This window comes from Triticum urartu, chromosome 6 (genome assembly GCF_003073215.2).
Source record: "Triticum urartu cultivar G1812 chromosome 6, Tu2.1, whole genome shotgun sequence".
Lineage (NCBI taxonomy): Eukaryota > Viridiplantae > Streptophyta > Magnoliopsida > Poales > Poaceae > Triticum > Triticum urartu.
In genome coordinates this window covers 572,505,024-572,524,490 of record NC_053027.1, presented here as the reverse complement: position 1 = coordinate 572,524,490, position 19,467 = coordinate 572,505,024, and the positions used below count along the sequence as shown (strand labels likewise).

Here is a 19,467-nt window from a genome sequence, read left to right as displayed (position 1 = left end):
GGCAGTCCCTCGCCATCGCCACTCCCGTCGCCACCGTCTCCTTCCGTCACCCATTGGGCCATCAGGTCACCCCGTCTGAATCTCATTTTTCTATGCACTCTGTTAAAAACTATATTTCTGAACAATTTCTCATGGAAATATCTTAGGTCCCACTGCTGATATACATGTCACAAATAGATCTTTTGCAACTATTAGAAATAAAATCATTGTACATGAAGTGGTTCCTAACTCAAATGAGTTTAATAGAGTCGTACAATGTTTCTTGTATATCTTCTCCATCGTAGAGTCTTGATGGAATTTGAACTTATTACACACACACACACACACACACACACACACACACACACAAATTATTTTGGACATAAAACCTATGCACTTGGAGGTGGTAGAAAAGGGCCTAATTGTTGCATGAGGCAGAAGACGTGTGTGATGAACTCACCACCTGTGGTAAGTTGCCAGGAATGGAAAGCACCTCCACAACGAGGCGCGATGTAGTAAAGCATTTCCACCCACACTGCGCTGACAAGGTCCCAGCAGTCACCTTCGGCTCTGTGGATATCAATGAGCTCCTGGGCCACGTCAAATGCACTAGGGAATAACTGAGAAGTGATAGCTTTCAACGAGTTCTTGAGAAGTTGCATCTGAGTTGCTTGTTCCCTGGGAGTACCCTGGCCTTCTCTGTTAGCTTCAAATGCCTCCATGATAGATTCCTTCTCACCCAGATGAAGATGCTTTGGTAAAACGAACTTCATTTCCGTGTGGGCTTTGTCGTGCAGGATCTCTGTGCTGGGTGTAAGCATCACACGACACATGAAGACAAGATACATGATATAATTTGATAGCTCTGTGCTCATCTTCCTCATTGTTTGCCGATCAGAACTGATGCTCTTGTTGTCTTGAAAGTATAATACGTCTGTTGCAATGTGCAAGATGAGGACGCTTGTTGGGAGATCCAAATCATTGATGACCGAGTTTAGAGGTGTTTCTAGCCTTGCGGAAACTGAATCTGTATGTCTGTCCCTCCATTGTGGATGTCTGTCCATCCATTTCCCAAGTGCTAATTTACCGTGGGTGCTTGCAAAGTTCCAGTCTTGTTCCCTGGTTCCAAAGGCCAACAGTTTGTCTAGGACAAACTTCTTGAGATCTTGGGTAATGGGGATGTGGGATATACTGTCATCTACTAGATATTTTCCAATCCTTTGGTGCACAAACGACATGATGCATGTAGTATCTTGATGTCTGGTGAGACTTGTGGTCATGTTGTACTGCCCAAGCATTTCGGACCATTGGTTTGTTGCACACTGAAATATATCCGTGCTGGACACACAGGGTAGAATAGACATGAAGAGAGATGCCACCTCCAAGATTATGGCCCCTATCAGCAATATGTAGGACACGGTGACATCAGCTCGGCTGTGCAGTTGGCCCTTTTCAACAACCTTGAATAACACCAGCGCTGTCGAGACTGAAAGTAATGGAAAGAGAAGGAGCAACGTGCAGAGTAGAAAACCAACAGAACGGACAAATATATCACACAGGAATGAAGACCAATTCTCGTGGTCAGGTCCGTCCGATAATTTTTCAGATAGAAATTCTATGTAAAGAGTACGAATCGGTGCCTTGGTGTAGAGCCGTTCATAATTATGAACGAGTTCTGCACTGACATAATTATATACTCTGTAGCAGTCTTCATTGGATTTCAACCCTTGGAGTAAGCTTAATATATACTGTTCTTCAATTTCAGAAATAAGCTCATCATTGGTTGGAGTATCTGATACCAGCGAATACTCGCTTACTCCAAATCTTGTCGAATCGGGATTAACCATGTCCTTAAATCTTTGGGCCAACTTATCCCGATGAACATGAGAACCAAGGACCGCCAATTCAGTATTATACGCATAATGTCTCAAATGATCCGATGAATACTGATTGATCCTTATTGGGCTGGCTCTGTAAAGGCACAAGGTACGTTCAGCATACTTAAGGCACCCACAGACAAAGATGAGCACCATGGCATACAGGAGGCGCCTATCCGGCCAACTAGTCCTGGAGACGACGTAGCCAGCTGCAGCAACTTGGGTGACCAGCCCCAAGAGGTGGCACCTCCATAGATCGTTGTCCTGCATGGAGAAGGCAGTCACGGTATCCTGCCCACCCAGGTGGAGGAGCACAAACGGCGCCCAGAAGAAGAGAAGTTGATGCTGGGGTCCGTTGGCATGCAGAGCCAGATGCCCCAGCACAAAGATGGCCACGGAGTCGGCTGATAAGTAGACCAGCCATAGCAGTGACGTGAGTACGTGTGACGTGCTGCGCCTCCGCATGCCTGCTGCCAAGAAGAGAAACACTTGTAGGCCAAAGCTTACAAGCATTAGGCACTGGATCTGCCATTCGTCCCAGAGCTTCCCCAGTGATGAAGAGTCCAAGCTGAAGCACCAACAAGCAAACACAACAGTACTGTATTTTAGTCGTCCACACTCATGACTTGGTTGGAGAAAGACACAGATTAATTAGCACAAGACAAGGAACAACACTCTACTTCTTCCGTCTCCGAAAAAGCTTATTAGAAATTTTGTCCCAAGTCAAACTGTTTATTAATGTTTGTAAAATAAACAGTTTAATTGTATACAAGCTCATCTAAACTGCTTACTTGGTATGCATGATGCTTCATATGATACCACCCACTGCAACCCGACTCATACAATTACTCCAATGGATGGTATTTATAGATTGTCCATTAGGAAGTGAGAGCACAAATGTTATTCTCTCTTTTTCACCTTGAAGCTTGTTCAAAGGTTGTGGTTAATTTACATATAACTTTGCTTTCTCTCCTCAATTATGTAATGCCACATTATCATATGCAGCTTTTGGAGATGCCCTAAGATACCAACTTATAGTAATATGCACTATATATAAGGGTAGTATCATATGCATGATATTAGTGTATGATACTCCTCACTACGAGCTACTAAAGTTAGTACAAGGTCGAGTCATCTATTTTGGAACGGAGGGAGTAGGAGACTAGTCACACTGGATATAAGAATTAATTACAGTACACATGGAAATGAGTTAAGAAACGTATCTCCACTAAAACATACAATTATCCCATCTCCCTTATTTGATTATCGTGTCACATCAACATTTGGTTTACGAAACCGTGCTAATGCCGGCATGCCGATTTGGCAGTACCAAGGCACGGGTTCGTGAAAAATCTGGCGTTTGGAAACTGCCTATCAGTATTTGATGATAATCCATACAATTTTTTTTTCATGTATACATGGAGCTAGGAGTGCCTCTGTGAACATGGCTATGTTAAGTGGTCCATGCAGGCAAATGTCCATACTCTTTGGTCGGGTTTATAAACCAGGAATGAACTTTTAGGTCTTTAATTTAACTGACAAAACATGTATAATATTCTGCATAAAATATGTATTCAAAATTTCATTTGATGACGAGATCTAAAGATAAACTACCACTAATGGAGCGACGTGTTTTTCCTTGTATTTTTTGGTGTGCTGAGAGTATGTTATCGGCCACTCGCCTTATGGCACTCTAAGCCTAGTATCGGCGTCAAGGCGCATGGCGAAGAACAGGCCCTTGGCTTACTATGTCATACGCCATGATACGCCTGAAGTAAACTCACCTTATAAAAAACACTCAACGTATAATGGCAAAAGCGCAAGGCTTTACGGACCACAAGGTGAAGAGTCGTGCCACGTGGCTATGCTCACCGCGCTTGATGGCTGTGTGACAGTGGTCTACATAAGCCAAGTGTTCCTTAACGGAGGAGTATAATAAAATTTCTTTTAAAAAACAAAAAATTTCGTCTCCTGTAAGTTGAGCGGCCATCAAAATGCACTCCAGTAACATTGGATAATATCCCTACCACCACCCAACCAGCCAATTATATCGCGCATAGCACGCCTCTCTCTCTCTGTCCCCACTCTGCAGCTCCCTCCCTTCGCCGCAGCACTGCCGCCTGCCCCCGATCTCGCCGCCGTCCAGCTGGCCTCGCCTCCTCGCCACCAGATCCTGAAGCCGACAACTGCGACGCATCCTCTCAACCACCACAACGCCGGCCGACCTTCCACCATGAAATCCAATTGGTCAACCGACCGTCAAAGTGCAGCACATCGACACCATGAGCGAGAAAACCACATCGGTCGGAGGTGAGCTCTTCTGTTTATCACTTTTATAAGTTTTTGTCATATTTTTGTAAGTATGGAAATTTTATAGGCATATAATGATGTTCACAATGGATTCTATTGATATGAGATATATGTGGATCAAGGATATGGATCTAGCTAGCTAGATAGGTTTAATTTGATGTCGATGATTGAGAATATGGGTGTGTATAATAGAGTTTATAGCAAATATTGATAGAAGGTGATATGGTTCTGATGGTATGTTTTTTTCTTTATGCATATGATACCATTTTATACTTTTCATATATCGATGTAATTAAGTGATTCTAGGAGTCTTATGTTTCATATGTATATTACATGTTGTTGTTTTATGCATGTTTTTATAAATATTGACATCTTAATTAGTTTGTACAATTTTTACAGATGAACGGTAGTAGGGGATCGCACGGGCTCATTAAGGCGTTAGCGTTTGACGACGCTGTACTGCTGAACGAGATGAAGGAGATCGCTTCCTAGTATGGCACCTTGAAGGAACTGAATTATAAGGAGGAGGGTGTGCTGATTTTTACCACATAGTACAAGCAGGACCGGATCAGGGTCGTCTATGGTGGTGATATGGCGGTCTGTGCATGAAGGTCCTCTTGTGGTGTATGAGTGTGGGGCATGGGTGGGATCATGAGCTGTCACAAAAATATGAAGACTACTGCTCTGTTATGACCGCCAATGAGGAAACGTATGTGGCATGGACTAACCCGGTGGTGTTGCTGGGCACCGAAAATCCAATCTATATCCGCGAAGATGGAAGACCCATCCCCGCACCACACCCCACCTTGCCGGAGGGGTAGCCGATGCGCTTATGCATAGTATGCTATTAGCATCTTAATTTCAGGGTCCGGCTCGTGGATGCCCTTCGTATGATAAACTATTTTTTTGGTTGTATGACTATTGATGTCTAGCTATATGTATCGATGCGCCTCATATATATGATGCAATTAATGCTTGGACTCAGAATTTTTATTCATTGTTTTCATGTTTAACAGTGGAGTTGAGTTATTTAGTTTCACATTTGCTAGATAGAACTGTTGAGAGTTGTGAGTACGAGATGGTTTCTGCAAGTTTGTTTCAGTTGAATTATAGCTTGTTAATATATTTTGACTAATGCCCACTCTTTGTACAAAGAACAACTTATCTCATTTCCTATGGTACAATACAAAAACCATATTACTCATATATTCCTCATATCTGCAGTGAATGCCACGAAGAAGATGAAATTATCTATATCACTCTATTTTGTTAGTGGACCAACACAGTACACGTGGAAAATATATATCGACATGTAATATTAAAGAGATGTTATGTGTTGGTCACCATTTTCTGTTTTGATGTGTCAGCATGGTTATTTTTATGCTTTTTTGTATTTATTGTTTTCCTTGATGCATTCTTCTCTGTTGAACTATTCATGAAACAATGGTGTAGATGCACGAGAATCTTGCATAATTCCATAGATGACTCTCAAGAAAAAACAAATTAACAAAAGCTTAGTTGTTCTACATCAAGATTTGTATTCTACTTAGTGTGCACGACAAGATATTGTTTATATTTATATTATCGTACATTAAGATATGCTGGTAGCTGAATATTCTATACTCATTGGTTAATTCTTTTGAAGGCCAGGGTGCAACATTGGATGGGATCCATTGGTAGCGGTGCATTGATCCAGTTCCCAAAGGTTGTCATGAAGCCAGAGATTTCATGCTCATTCCGAGATGATGGCGCCTCGAGCGGATAGATGGGGAGCCGAGTAGCATGAAGTGAGGAAGAGGACAACACAATCTATTCTCTCCAGATGAACCGGAGAAGAAACCCCACGTCTATATAGAAGAAAGCCGAATGAGCGTGTGCATAATATAAATGGAGATGGGAGAATATCATATGGAAACAAAGATTCCATGACTTGACCCAAATTCTATTCAGGGTTCAGTTGTGTACTAGGTGTCATTTTGACAGTCTTTATGCATGATGTCTGATTTCTTTGGATGATATATGGTGTAAAACAGTCCAATACACAACTTTGATGTGGGTCTTCCTTCACTAACAGGACTATCGCGCATGAAGGTTCTCGACTTACAATAAATTTCAAAATAAGAATTAGGCTCTACATATTGACATATATGGAGTGTGTAGAAAAAAAACTACTTCAGATGTTGCTGCTCCTCGGCACGCACCAGACGCTGTCAATTCTCCTCCTTACCGGTGTCGTCCTAGGTCCATGATCCCTAGCCTATGTGAGGACCTTTCTAGTGAGCCACAGATGGCTGCCTACCTCCCATGAATCACCACAGCCTCTGCCTCGATGCGCTCATGGTGGCCCACATGCTTGGAACCATTTCCGGTGAGGTGGGGCCACACGGAGGCATTTGTCCACACCTACGACCAAGAGGGGAAGGGGCATCTAGCCCATAGACGAGCTCCGGCGCCCGACCGGGATGGCCACGAAGCCACCACCATCGCCGAGAGCCAGGGGAGGTTGTCAATGGAGTATGAGGATGGGAAGGAAGATCAAGGCAAATGTGTGGTGCATGGGTAGAAGGTAGTGGTGTGGTGTGTCATCTCGTTGGGACAAATGCAGCAGAGAGAGAGAGAGAGAGAGAGAGAGAGAGAGATGGGACGAATGCAGCAGATGGGGGAGAGAGAGAGGCGGGGGGATTCAAAATGTAGGAGGGGAAGGATGACACGTGTGGCGGTGGCAGAAAAGCAGGAAAGGTTCTGAGAAAATAGGTCGTGACAGTTTTGTAAAGAGTGTTTTGAGAAATAGGTGGTGGCAATTTAGCGAAGAATATTTTCTAATAGTAAACGTGTATCATATGTATATTCTAAAGTTAGCATCCGTATGACTAGTGAATTGTAATTACTGCAATGTAAAATATTAAATGCATTTAATGTTCACTTTGAGGCTAACAGTTGGTGTTTGTTTGATAATTTTCAATTTCAAATCTAATATAATATTGAAGGCGTAGGTCCCAATTAGAAATACGCTGATAATATGACTGGCGGATACGAAACGCGAAATACAAAAGAAGACTAGATCACGAGGTGAATGGACGGTCGTGATATTCCATCTATGCTTAGGCTCAGATGCGATTTTTTTTCTCGATATAAGGGGCATAAGATTTGCCTCGTCTATTAAATAAGGAGAGAATAGAGTTTTACAAGTGACCCATGATCATGGTATATGGCAATTACTGGCGCAATACAATATCCCCTTATTTCTCAGTATTCGCGGTAACTCAAAGTATAACCTCATCCAAAACAATTTTTAGAAGAATTGGCGGCGGTGCACACTTGTGGCGGAACCATGAGAATTTCTCTCGTTCCAATTGTCCAAGAGATAAGCATTGTGAGGGAGGCCATAGCTCGTCTATTGGGGTTTTGCATGTCAGTTCTCTTATCCCATCAATCCTTGACGGTGCCCGCTAAGTGCCAAGTGGAGGTGTGCACAAGTCCAAAATTTCTCTAGTACCAAATTGTCCGAGAGATGTGATTTTTTTTATTTAGTTACTAGCTAGTACATATCTTCAATTACTTTAACGCTCTAACATATTGTTATATGTATATATTTCTTTTAGAGAATAGGCACAACACGAGCCGGAGATAGGGCTCGAGCATAGCCCGACTTTGAATTAAGAAAGCCAACAACACCAGGATTTGCAGTAACATGTATATATTACTGCAAGTAAGTTCTGGATTAGTCGTGCCACATGGCTATGCTCGTTGCGCTGGATGGCTCAATGACGGTGGTCTAAATAAGCCGAGTGCTGCTTAACGGAGGAGTACAATACAATTTCTTTTAAAAAAGAAAATTCTTCGTCTCCTGTAAGCCAAGTGGCCGTCGAAATGCACTCCACTAACAGGATAATATCCCTCCCACCGCCCAACCAGCCAATTATATCACACACAACGCACCTCTCTCTCTCTCTCTCTCTCTCTCTCTCTCTCTCCTGCACCTCCCTCCATTCGCTGCAGCACCGCCGCCTGCCCCACGATCTCGCCGCCAGATCTAGAAGCCGACAACCGTGATGCATCCTCTCCACCACCATGATAGCCGTCGCGCTTCCACCACGAAACCCAACTTTGGACAATTGAACGTGAAACTGCGGCACTTTGATGCCGTGACCGAGAAAACCACACCGATCAGAGGTGAGCTCTTCCATTTATCACTTTTATAAGTTTTTTTTCATATTTTTATACGTATGAAAATTCCATAGGCATATGGTGATGTTCACAATGGATTCTAGTTTAAGTTAGTTTGAATGTTATAGATGTGGATAGATAGCTAGTTTAAATTAATTAGGATATGCACCGATGATATATATAACTAGCTAGATTATGTAATTAATATTTTTGATATGGATACGAGATATATGTGGATCAATGATGGTATGGATGTAGCAAGCTAGATAGGTTTCATATGATGTCCATGATTGAGAATATGGATGTGCATACTAGAGTTTATAGCAAATACTAGAGTTACAAGTTTGGTGTACATTTGAAAAATTATGGAATAGTTTCGCAACTCACGCCACCCGGAACACCACAGCGCAATGGTGTTTCCGAACGTCGTAATCGTACTTTACTAGATATGGTGCGATCTATGATGTCTCTTACTGATTTACCGCTATCGTTTTGGGGTTATGCTTTAGAGACGGCCGCATTCACGTTAAATAGGGCACCATCAAAATCCGTTGAGACGACGCCTTATGAACTAGGGGAGGGGGGAGGCGCGCGGCCCATCTTGGGCTGCCCCTTCTCCTTTCCACTAAAGCCCATTAAGGCTCATACAGCTCCCGGGGGGTTCCGGTAACCTCCCGGTACTCCGGTAAAATACCGATTTCACCCGGAACACTTCCGATATCCAAACATAGGCTTCCAATATATCAATATTTATGTCTCGACCATTTCGAGACTCCTCGTCATGTCCGTGATCACATCCAGGACTCCGAACTAACTTCGGTACATCAAAATGCATAAACTCATAATAACTGTCATCGTAACGTTAAGCGTGCGGACCCTACGGTTCGAGAATAATGCAGACATGACTGAGACACATCTCCGGTCAATAACCAATAGCGGGACCTGGATGCCCATATTGGCTCCTACATATTCTATGAAGATCTTTATCGGTCAGACCGCATAACAACATACGTTGTTCCCTTTGTCATCGGTATGTTACTTGCCCGAGATTCGATCGTCGGTATCCAATACCTAGTTCAATCTCATTACCGGCAAGTCTCTTTACTCGTTCCGTAATACATCATCTCGCAACTAACTCATTGGCTGCAATGCTTGCAAGGCTTATGTGATGTGCATTACCGAGAGGGCCCAGAGATACCTCTCCGACAATCGGAGTGACAAATCCTAATCTCGAAATACGCCAACCCAACATCTACCTTTGGAGACACCTGTAGAGCTCTTTTATAATCACCCAGTTACGTTGTGACGTTTGATAGCACACAAAGTGTTCCTCCGGTAAACGGGAGTTGCATAATCTCATAGTCATAGGAACATGTATAAGTCATGAAGAAAGCAATAGCAACATACTAAACGATCGGGTGCTAAGCTAATGAAATGGGTCATGTCAATCAGATCATTCAACTAATGATGTGACCTCGTTAATCAAATAACAACACCTTGTTCATGGTTAGGAAACATAACCATCTTTGATTAACGAGTTAGTCAAGTAGAGGCATACTAGTGACACTAAATTTGTCTATGTATTCACACATGTATTATGTTTCCGGTTAATACAATTCTAGCATGAATAATAAACATTTATCATGATATAAGGAAATAAATAATAACTTTATTATTGCCTCTAGGGCATATTTCCTTCAGTCTGATGGGATATTTTTTTCTTTATGCATATGATAGCATTTTATAATTTGTATATGTCGATATAATTAAGTGATTCTAGGAGTCTTATGTATCATATGGTATATTACATGTTTGTTGTTTTATGTGTGTTTTTATAAATAATGACATCTTAATTAATTTGTATATTTTCTACAGATGAACGGAAGTAGGGGATGCCACGGGCTCATTAAGGCGTAAGTGTTTGAAGACGATGTATTGCTGACCGAGATGAAGGAGATCACTTCCTGGTATGGCACCTTGAAGGAACTGAATTATAAGGCAAAGGGCGTGCTGATTTTTACCACATAGTACGAGCAGAAACGGATCAGGGTCATCTATGGTGGTGATATGACGGTCAGTGCGATGGAGTACCTCCTATGGTGTATGAGAGAGGGGCATGGGTGGGATTACTAGCTGTGACAAAAGTATGAAGACTACCGCTCTGTTATGACCGCCAATGAGGACCCGGATGTGGCATGGACTGAACTCGTGGTGTTACCGGGCACCAGCCTGGAAAATCCAATCTATATCCGCGAAGCTGGAATGCCTATCCCAGCACCACACCCTGCCTCCCCAGAGGCGTGGCCGTCGCGCTTATGCATAGTATGCTATTAGCATCTTAATTTCATGGTCCGGCTTGGGATGCCCTTCATATGATGAACTATTATTTTGGTTGTATGACTATTGCTATGTAGCTATATTTATCGACGCAGTGCCTCATATATATATATGATGCAATTAATGCTTGGACTCAGAATTTTTATTCCATTATTTTCATGCTTAACAGTGGAGTTGAGTTGTTTAGTTTCACATTTGCTAGATAGAACTGTTGAGAGTTATGAGTACCAAATGGTGGTTCATCTGCAAGATTATTTCAGTTGAATTATAGCTTGTTAATATGTTTTGACTAATGCCGACTCTTTGTACAAAGAACAACTTATCTCAGTAGCTATGCTACAATAAAAAAAACCATATTACTCATATATTCCTCACTTTTGTAGTGAATGCCACGAACAAGATGACATTATCTATATCATCACTCTATTTTGTTATTGAATCTACACGGTACACGTGGAAAATATATATCAACATGTAATATTAAAGAGATCTTATGTTTTGGTCACCATTTCCTGCTTTTATTTGTTAGCATGGTTATTTTCCTCGACGCATTCTTCTCTGGTGAACTATTCATGAAACAGTGGTGTACATGCACGAGAATCTTGCATAATTCCACACATGACTAAAGAAAAAACAAATTAACAAAAGCTTAGTTGTTCTATATCAATATTTGTATTCTACTTAATGTGCATGACAAGATATTGTTTATATTTATATTATCATACATTAAGATATGCTGGTAGCTGAATCTTCTATACTCATTGGTTCATTCTTTTGAAGGCCAGGGTGCAACATGGGATGGGATCCATTGGTTTGATAGAAGATGGTGGTGCATTGATCCATTTACCAGAGGTTACCATGAAGCAAGAGATCGCATGCTCATTCCAAGATGATGGCGCCTCCAACGGATCAATGGGGGGGGCCAAGTTAGCATGAAGTGAGGAAGAGGACAACACAATCTATTCTTTCCAGATGGAGTGGAGAAGAAGCCCCACGACTATACAGAAGAAAGTCGAAGGAGCATGCATAATATAAACGGGGATGAGAGAATATCATATGGAAACACTTGATCTCGGGGACCAAATTCTATACAGGGTTCAGTTGTGTACTAGGTGTCATTTTTACATACTTTATGCATGATGTGTGGTTTCTTTGGATGATTAATGGTGTGCAATAGTCCAATACACAGCTTTGATGTGGATCTTCCTTCACTAACAAGACTATAGGGCTTGAAGGTTCTCGACTTACAGTAAATCTCAAAATACGAATTATGCCCTACATATCGAGATATATGGAGTGTGCAGAAAAAACTACTTCGGATGTTGCCGCTCCTCGGCGTGCACCGGTTGCCTCCGCCCGTCATCCCTAGCCTACATGAGGACCTTTCTACCAAGCCACGGATGGCTGGCTACCTCCCATGGATCACCACAACATGTGCCTCGATGCGCTCATGGTGGCCCACATGGTTGGAACAATTTTTGGTGAGGTGGGGCCACATGGAGGCATTGGTCCACACCTACGACCAAGAGGAGGAAGGGGCATCTAGCCCATCGACAAGCTCTGACGCCCGACCGGGATGGACACGTAGCCCCCACGATCGCCGAGAGCCAAGAGAGGTTGTCAATCAAGTAGGAGGATGGGAAGGGCGATCAAGGCAGATGCAGGGTGCATGCGGGAGAGAGAGAGAGAGAGAGAGAGAGAGAGAGAGAGGATTCAAATGCGGGAGGGAAAGGATGATACGTGTGGCGGCAGCAGAAGACGGGGAAAGGTTTTGAGAAATAGGTGGTGCCAGTGTAGCAAAGAATATTTTTCTAATAGTAAACGTGTATCATATGTATATTCTAAAATTAGCATCCGTATGACTAGTTAATTGTAATTACTGCAATGTAAAATATTAAATGCATTTAATGTTAATTTTGAGGCTAACATGTTGGTGTTTGTTTGATAATTTTAAATTTTAAATCTGATATAATATTGAAAGTGTAGGTCCCAATTTGATATATGATAATAATATGACTGGCACATACGAGATGAAATACAAAAGAAGACTAAATCACAAGGTGAGTGGACGGTCATGCTATTCCATCTATGCTCAGGGTTAGATGCAATTTTCTCTCTCGAAATAGGGGCATAAGAATTGCCTTCCCTATTAAATTGGGAGAGAATAGTGTTTTATAGTGACCCACAATCATGGCATGGCAATTACTTGCCCAATACAATATTCCCTTGTTTCTTAGTATTCGGAGTAACTCATAGTTTAGCCTCATTGAAAACAATTTTTAAAAGAATTGGCGGTGGTGCTCACTTGTAGCGGAATACACGAGAATTTCTCTCATTCTAAATTGTCCATGAGATAAGCATGGTGAGGAAGGCCATAACTCGTCTATTGGGGTTTTGCATGTCAGTTCTCTTATCCCATCAATCATTGACGGTGCCCTCTAAGTACCAAGTGGAGGTGTCCATGCGCACAAGTCCAAAATTTCTCTCGTACCAAATTGTCCAAGAGATGCGATTTTTTATTCAATTACTATCTAGTATATATCTTCAGTTTAAGCGCTCAACAAATTATTATATGTATATATTTCTTTTAGAGAAAGGCACAACACTAGCCCGAGATAGGGCTCGAGCATAGCCCGACTTTGAATGAAAGGCACAACACTAACCGGCCAGGATTTGCATTAACATGTATATATTACTGCAAGTAATTTCTGGATTAGCGAAGCACAAAGAAGTGCGGAGATGATAATATTTTTAAAGTTTGTAAACACATGAAGCAATATTGTTTTACATTGAAAATTTAGCACCATAACAAAATATAAAGCATCATATCCTCTGAGGGAAAAACCTCATATTGAATATCGTACCCGTGTTGAGCTGTGGGTAGGAAGCTCTGCGTGGCGCGGATGCAGTCTTGCCGATCCCTCAGCACCCTCATATTGCTCCAACGGACGAACAGGTGCAGCTAGCCGAGGGCAGTTCGTTGGGGAGATGAAGGATGGTTAGAGAAAGACGGAGAGCAACGTGATAATGGCTTCTGTAGTTTACAGTATCTCATATTATAGGCAGCTTGGATTGGACTGGCGCTGCTTTGCTTGCAGTTGGAGACTATGAAAGCATGCAAGCAAAGTAGGAGTACTATAATACCGTACGTGTGGCAGTTGGAGTCCATCGATTCCTTTCTTGGACTAGCGAAGCTTTGCTTTGCTTGCAGCTCGAGACGAATGAACGCATCCAAGCAAACCATAGTAGCTCGATCGAGGGGAAAGGGAACCTCTTACTCATTACCTCAAAATTGCGTATACTTTTTTTTGAGACAATCAAAATTGCGTATACGTGGGTTCTCATCAGTGGTGAGCAGACATTTGCATCCGTCACTGGTAATCTGGCCCATGTGGCGGGCGTAAATATTGATCGCTACTGTTTTTTTTAGGATATCGGCCGCTACTGGTCCTAACATACTGGGATGGATGACCCCTAGCGCCCGCGATTGGTAAAATGGGCTCAGGTTAGCGGTGGGCCTAACAAGCCAGTGACGGCTGCATTTGCGCGCCCGCCACCAGTAAATCACATACCAGTGGCGGGCATGTAAAGTCATCCACCACTATTAATCTGGACCGGATCCTTCCAGCAACACTTGGCAAAACTTTCTATATATTTTTTCTTTCCTTAAATGTGGTATTTGCCAAGTGCCCGATACAAAAAAACTCCTCAAACGTCCCTTGCTCGCCCTTTTTCTGTTCCTTTTCTCTATCTGGTTGCTCATTGTGCGCCTAATAGGAGGAAGATGGCGTTCTGATGGTAGGCGAGTATATAGCATAGTAAAACTATCACAATTGGTGTTAGGGTTCCGAAAAACCACCACAATTCGACTTCATCATCAAAACCATGTGTATCACTAATGGAATTGCCGTGCATGCCGAGTTCCCGAGGTTTGCCGAGTTTCTTTTATCAAGAGAGTTTCTTTTATCAAGAGCTCGACACCGAAACCAGCTTGCGAGTAAATGTAAAATAACTCAATAATGCAAAACAACTCGGTAGGCAAAAATATTTTCCCGATGCAAAGGAAAAAGGGACTCAGCAACAAAAACAAACTCGGCAAAGTCTAACCTTTGCCGAGTTCCACACGGAAGGCACTTGGTAGTGCCTTGACTGATGGACCCTACCAGTGGCTACTCGACGGCAGCCTATATATCTTGTTTTCCTTTCTTATTCCCTCTTTCTATTTTATTTTTTCCACATTTAAGAAAAATGTTCATGTTTCTTGAAAACTGTTCATGTTTTTTAGAAACACAGAAAATTTTATAATTTTTCAAAAAGTATCCCTTTTTAAGAAACATTTTTATTATTTTTTTGATGTTTTAAAAAGAAAATTAATGATTTAAAAAGGAAACCTTAAATTTGAAATGAATTCACATTTTTAAAGATGTTTGGTTCTTAAAGTAACTATTTTTTTGTATTTTTAGAAACCAAATGGAAAAACTTACTGATAACCAGTAGAAAAAACTACAAGTAAACCAGGAACAAAAAGTTCTCCTATGTTCGAGTTGGTACAGTCCCGGTTGCCAAATGAGCTGGCCGAGTCGCGAATTGATATAGTAAGCGTCAAATAGTTAGAGACCTTACTCGAAAGGTGCATTAAGAGTCCAATGCACATTAATCGTACAATAAATTCTCTAAGAATTAGTTAATTAAGACGAGAACTTAAAATCCGAAAATCTATCCACATACTCTAATTAGTACATACTAAGATAATATATGGATAATATTCCCAAGGATATCACATATGTTACTGATAGAAACCATGCATGGGCATCCACTTTGTGTATAGAAACATGTAGTTTAAAATTAACCGCTAGTTGGTGAAATGAAATGTTGCTCCTATACCACTTTTGCATGGATGGTGTACAGAAGTCAAAACTAATCCACGAAGGGTGTTCTAAACGTCTTTCCATATTATAAGATAAAATTGTACCATGCTTTCGTTGCAAAAAAAAGACATATGCTAAATATGTATAAAATCTATATGAAGCTATATGATTCCCAGCGTGTTGTTGTGGAAACAACGAGAGAGTAGCTTTTTTTTTAACATCAGACACAAGCGCTCATATACACGCGCATACACTCATCCCTATAAACGCACACACGCAGACCCTACCCCTATGAGCACCTCCGAAAGACTGAGCCAGTATATCATCTTGAGATTTACGAAGTCACCGTAGGCGCCTCGTCGTCGACGGGAACGTCTCCTCCCACTGAATGCGCATCGCCGGAAATCCTGAAATAAATCCAGGAATAAATGCGAGCACCAGGATTTGAACCCTGGTAGGCTGAGGATACCACATTCCCTCTAACCATCCAACCACAGATTGGTTCGCACGAGAGAGTAGCTATGAACTATTATTACTACATACTAACATTTATTTATTTTATGTTAGAACTTAATGGTTCGTGGACTTTTTGAAATAAATTAAATTAAATATTCTAATAAAAAAACATCTCAAATCAGATTATCAGATTAATATTCAGCAATCCTTTTTTTCCTTATTTGCATAAATGTATCCCCCAAAAATGTTATAGCATTATAGAGTTATTCAAGAAAAAATGCTTTAATATGTACGAATAGACGGCACTTGCCTTCTTCAATTCATATCCTCACTCTTTAATCCATCCCGACAATCAATGTCAATTGCCACTTCCAGTCATTTTTTAATACCACATGAATAAGATGGCATGCTAATGAGATGAGTTTGTCTAAGATACACATGTTTATGATTTCAAAAAAAATCCATGAATTCAAAAAATGTTCATGCCTTTCAAAACAATGTTCGCAAGTTTGCAAAAAAACTTCACGTATTTAAACAATTGTTCCTGGATTGGAAAAAAAATGTTAATGAATTCAAAAAACATTCATGAATTTTAAAAATGTGCACAAATTCAGAAGTTGTTTGCCAAATAAAAAAATGTCCGTGTTCAAAAAAAATCACAAACTTGGATTTTTTTTGTGAATTAAAAAATGGATCATGAATTGCAAAAATTGTTCGCAGGTGAAAAGGTTCAGAAATTTCAAATAATGTGTTTGAAATTAAAAAGAAAGAAGAAAAATAAATGAAGAAAAATAAAAATAAAAGGAATCACGCAAAATAAAAAGAAAAAACCGTTGTAGGAAAGGTTCTAGAAGCTTTCACGGAACAGTGGGGAAAAAACCAGTATGTGCCGGCACATAATTATGACATAGCGCGTGGTGAGGGTATTGGGTTGCTATCCATCGACCCACGCGCCAAATAGGAATCGCCGGGGTGGGGCTAGGGTAGCATGGCCCCCAGTGGATTAGGGGCGATGCCTGGTAGATTTAGGGCTAATTAACCCCCCCCCCCCTCCCCCAAGTGTGCTCTTAAGGGTTGAAGCCAGGCCACACTACGGGAAACAAACTACCAATTAGTTTTATCTAAAACTAGCACATATGCCCGTGCGTTGCAACGGGAGATTTCTTTTTGCGAGAAGCATCGAGAGAGATAATTGATGTGTCCATCAAAACGGTCTCCGTAGCGGTGGGGCGACAGAGTGAGGAGTTGCAGTGTTCTCACAGGTCATGTTTGGCCCGCGAGATCTTGATAATGGTGGGGTTGGTCGGTGTGGTGGCCACCACTCAACTTGTGCCTTTTTTTCCTCCGGGTCCGCCTCCGTGCCAAGGTTGTGGTTGCCTCCTCATTTTGTGGCTGCACAGTGACCTTCGGGACAAAGTCGCTTCGACCACTCTCTCCTACCATGACGTAACCGAATGGATTACTAATTCAGTGAATCCCATTTCATTGCCATAATCAGCGCATAACCAGGTAGTCCCTGCTTTACCAGTGTTTATTTTCTTTAATTATTTTAGCACTGATTTGGCTACATTTTTTAATCAGAGCCAAACCATCATATCCTCTTTTATTGGCATGTGCCTGCAATTTCTTTTAACTATAGCCAACCAACATGTTCTCTTTTATCGTCAAATGGCACGTGGGATGCACAACAGTTCGCGTCTAGGTCAGGCCACTGGCAGTTTACCAAAATGATGTGTGTTTGTAAGACACGAATAAAAATCCAAAACAACCGCTGAGTTGAAGGATTAGACTCATGACCTCAAAATCTCGACCATGTGCTGCTAGCCATTCGAACAAACAGCTCCTGCTAAAAAATGGCCAGCGTAGATGTTTAAGAACATAATGTAGCGTAACATTCAAAACATTTTTTATTTTTCCGATCTTTTTTGAGCTATTCAAAAAATAAAGTAATAATTAAGATATTCTGAATATTCTTTGAAATGTGAACAATTTTTGAAATCCTGATTCTTTTTCTAAAAAATGCGAGCATTTTGTTTGGAAATTTCATTAAATTTGGAAAAATATGAACAAAATTTGAAACAATTTTTTTGAAATTCATACACATTTTTTAAAAACATGAACCTCTTTTAAAGAAAACTATTTTTTTAATCATGAACAATTTTTGAAAATGGAAACATGTTTTCATCATTGAATTTTTTGTAAAACGTTTTTTAAACACATACAATACTTTAAATTTGGGAACATTTCCATAGACATAAATATTTTTTGAATTTGTATCATTTTCCAAAATTCAATTTATTTTGAAAATCTCGAACAATTTTAGAAAATGAAACTTATTTTTAAAAATGAGAAAAAAAATTTAGTTTTGAAAAAAATTGGAATGAGAATAAAAAATTTAAAGTTCCAAAGATATTTCAAAATGGGAACAAAATTTTGAAATTATGTCGATTTTACGATTTTTTTTAAAATGGAATCTTAGAAAAATTGAATAATAGTATTTGTGAAAAAGGAAAAATAAAAATAAACTTGGAAAATAAAAATAAAAATGATTAAAGGAAAAAGGAAAATATAGAAATATAATATTTTAAAAAAATGAAGACGGAGCGGCCCAATATTTGGCGCCATGTGTGAAATTCTGACTATTTGCCGCCCCATGCGGTAAATAATATTTCTCAGATGCATGGGCAGGAAACTAATGCGCTTGCTTTGCTAGGCCGCGGCGTGCACGGCCCACATACAAAATTCGGGGCAGAATTGTTTTTCTTTTCTAGCAGATGGAGGCATAAAAATTTAGTACCACCTCGGATAGAACAAAAAATATATTTGGTGGTGAACGGATGAAAATATTGGAGAAACGCACCTTACTTTATTAGTAGGTATAAAAAACCTGGGTAGTTTTGGAAGCTGAGGAGGCTAGGAGGGCATCCTCTATCCAGCACTGATGCAACACGCACACACACCCCGCAAGTTCGATGAGGGCATTCTCTATCGATTTTTTTTAGCGATGACGGCGCTGACACAACCGATCAACACCGTCTGCGATGGCAAAGGCGGTTAATACCCAGTGTTGAATTATACTGTGCAACAATACCGATGAATTGATCCACATCTGGCTCCATAAAACTAGAAACTTCTTGCTTGAGATGAAGTTAATTAGAGGTAGCAATATCTTGTTTTCTTCTCAATAATTGGTACTCTAAATTAGATGCAAAAATGATGGTGCCCAAAAATATTTTAAAAAAATATTTTTTTTGCGCATGAGAGAATGATGGAGATACAATGACGACTTGGCACTAGTGCAGAACCGGACAATAGCACCGGTTCGTAAGGCCCTTTAGTGTCGGTTCCATAACCGGCACTAAAGTGTGGTCACTAAAGGCCCCCCCCCTTTAGTACCGGTTCAGCACGAACCGGTGCTAAAGGGCAACCACGTGGCACGAGCCAGCTCCGGGGGCCGGGAGCCCTTTAGTACC

General features: G+C 40.9%; 1 protein-coding gene across 1 annotated transcript; it reads right to left on the bottom strand.

Annotated features, from left to right (window-relative positions):
- Positions 1 to 234: 234 nt before the first annotated feature.
- LOC125513146 lies at positions 235 to 13,677 on the bottom strand. Its single transcript, XM_048678182.1, has 2 exons — positions 13,535 to 13,677; positions 235 to 2,424 (listed from the first exon to the last, which is right to left on the bottom strand). The coding sequence occupies exons 1-2, from the start codon at positions 13,603 to 13,605 to the stop codon at positions 369 to 371; spliced, it is 2,127 nt and encodes a 708-aa protein (XP_048534139.1). The 5' UTR covers positions 13,606 to 13,677; the 3' UTR covers positions 235 to 368.
- Between the last annotated feature and the right edge of the window lie 5,790 nt (positions 13,678 to 19,467).

Coding starts and splice junctions, on each gene's coding strand:
- LOC125513146 (XM_048678182.1), bottom strand. CDS start 13,605: ATGAGGGTGCTGAGGGATCGGCAAGACTGCATCCGCGCCACGCAGAGC. Junction 2,425..13,534: donor CTACCCACAGCTCAACACGG/GTACGATATTCA, acceptor TTGGTGCTTCAG/CTTGGACTCTTCATCACTGG.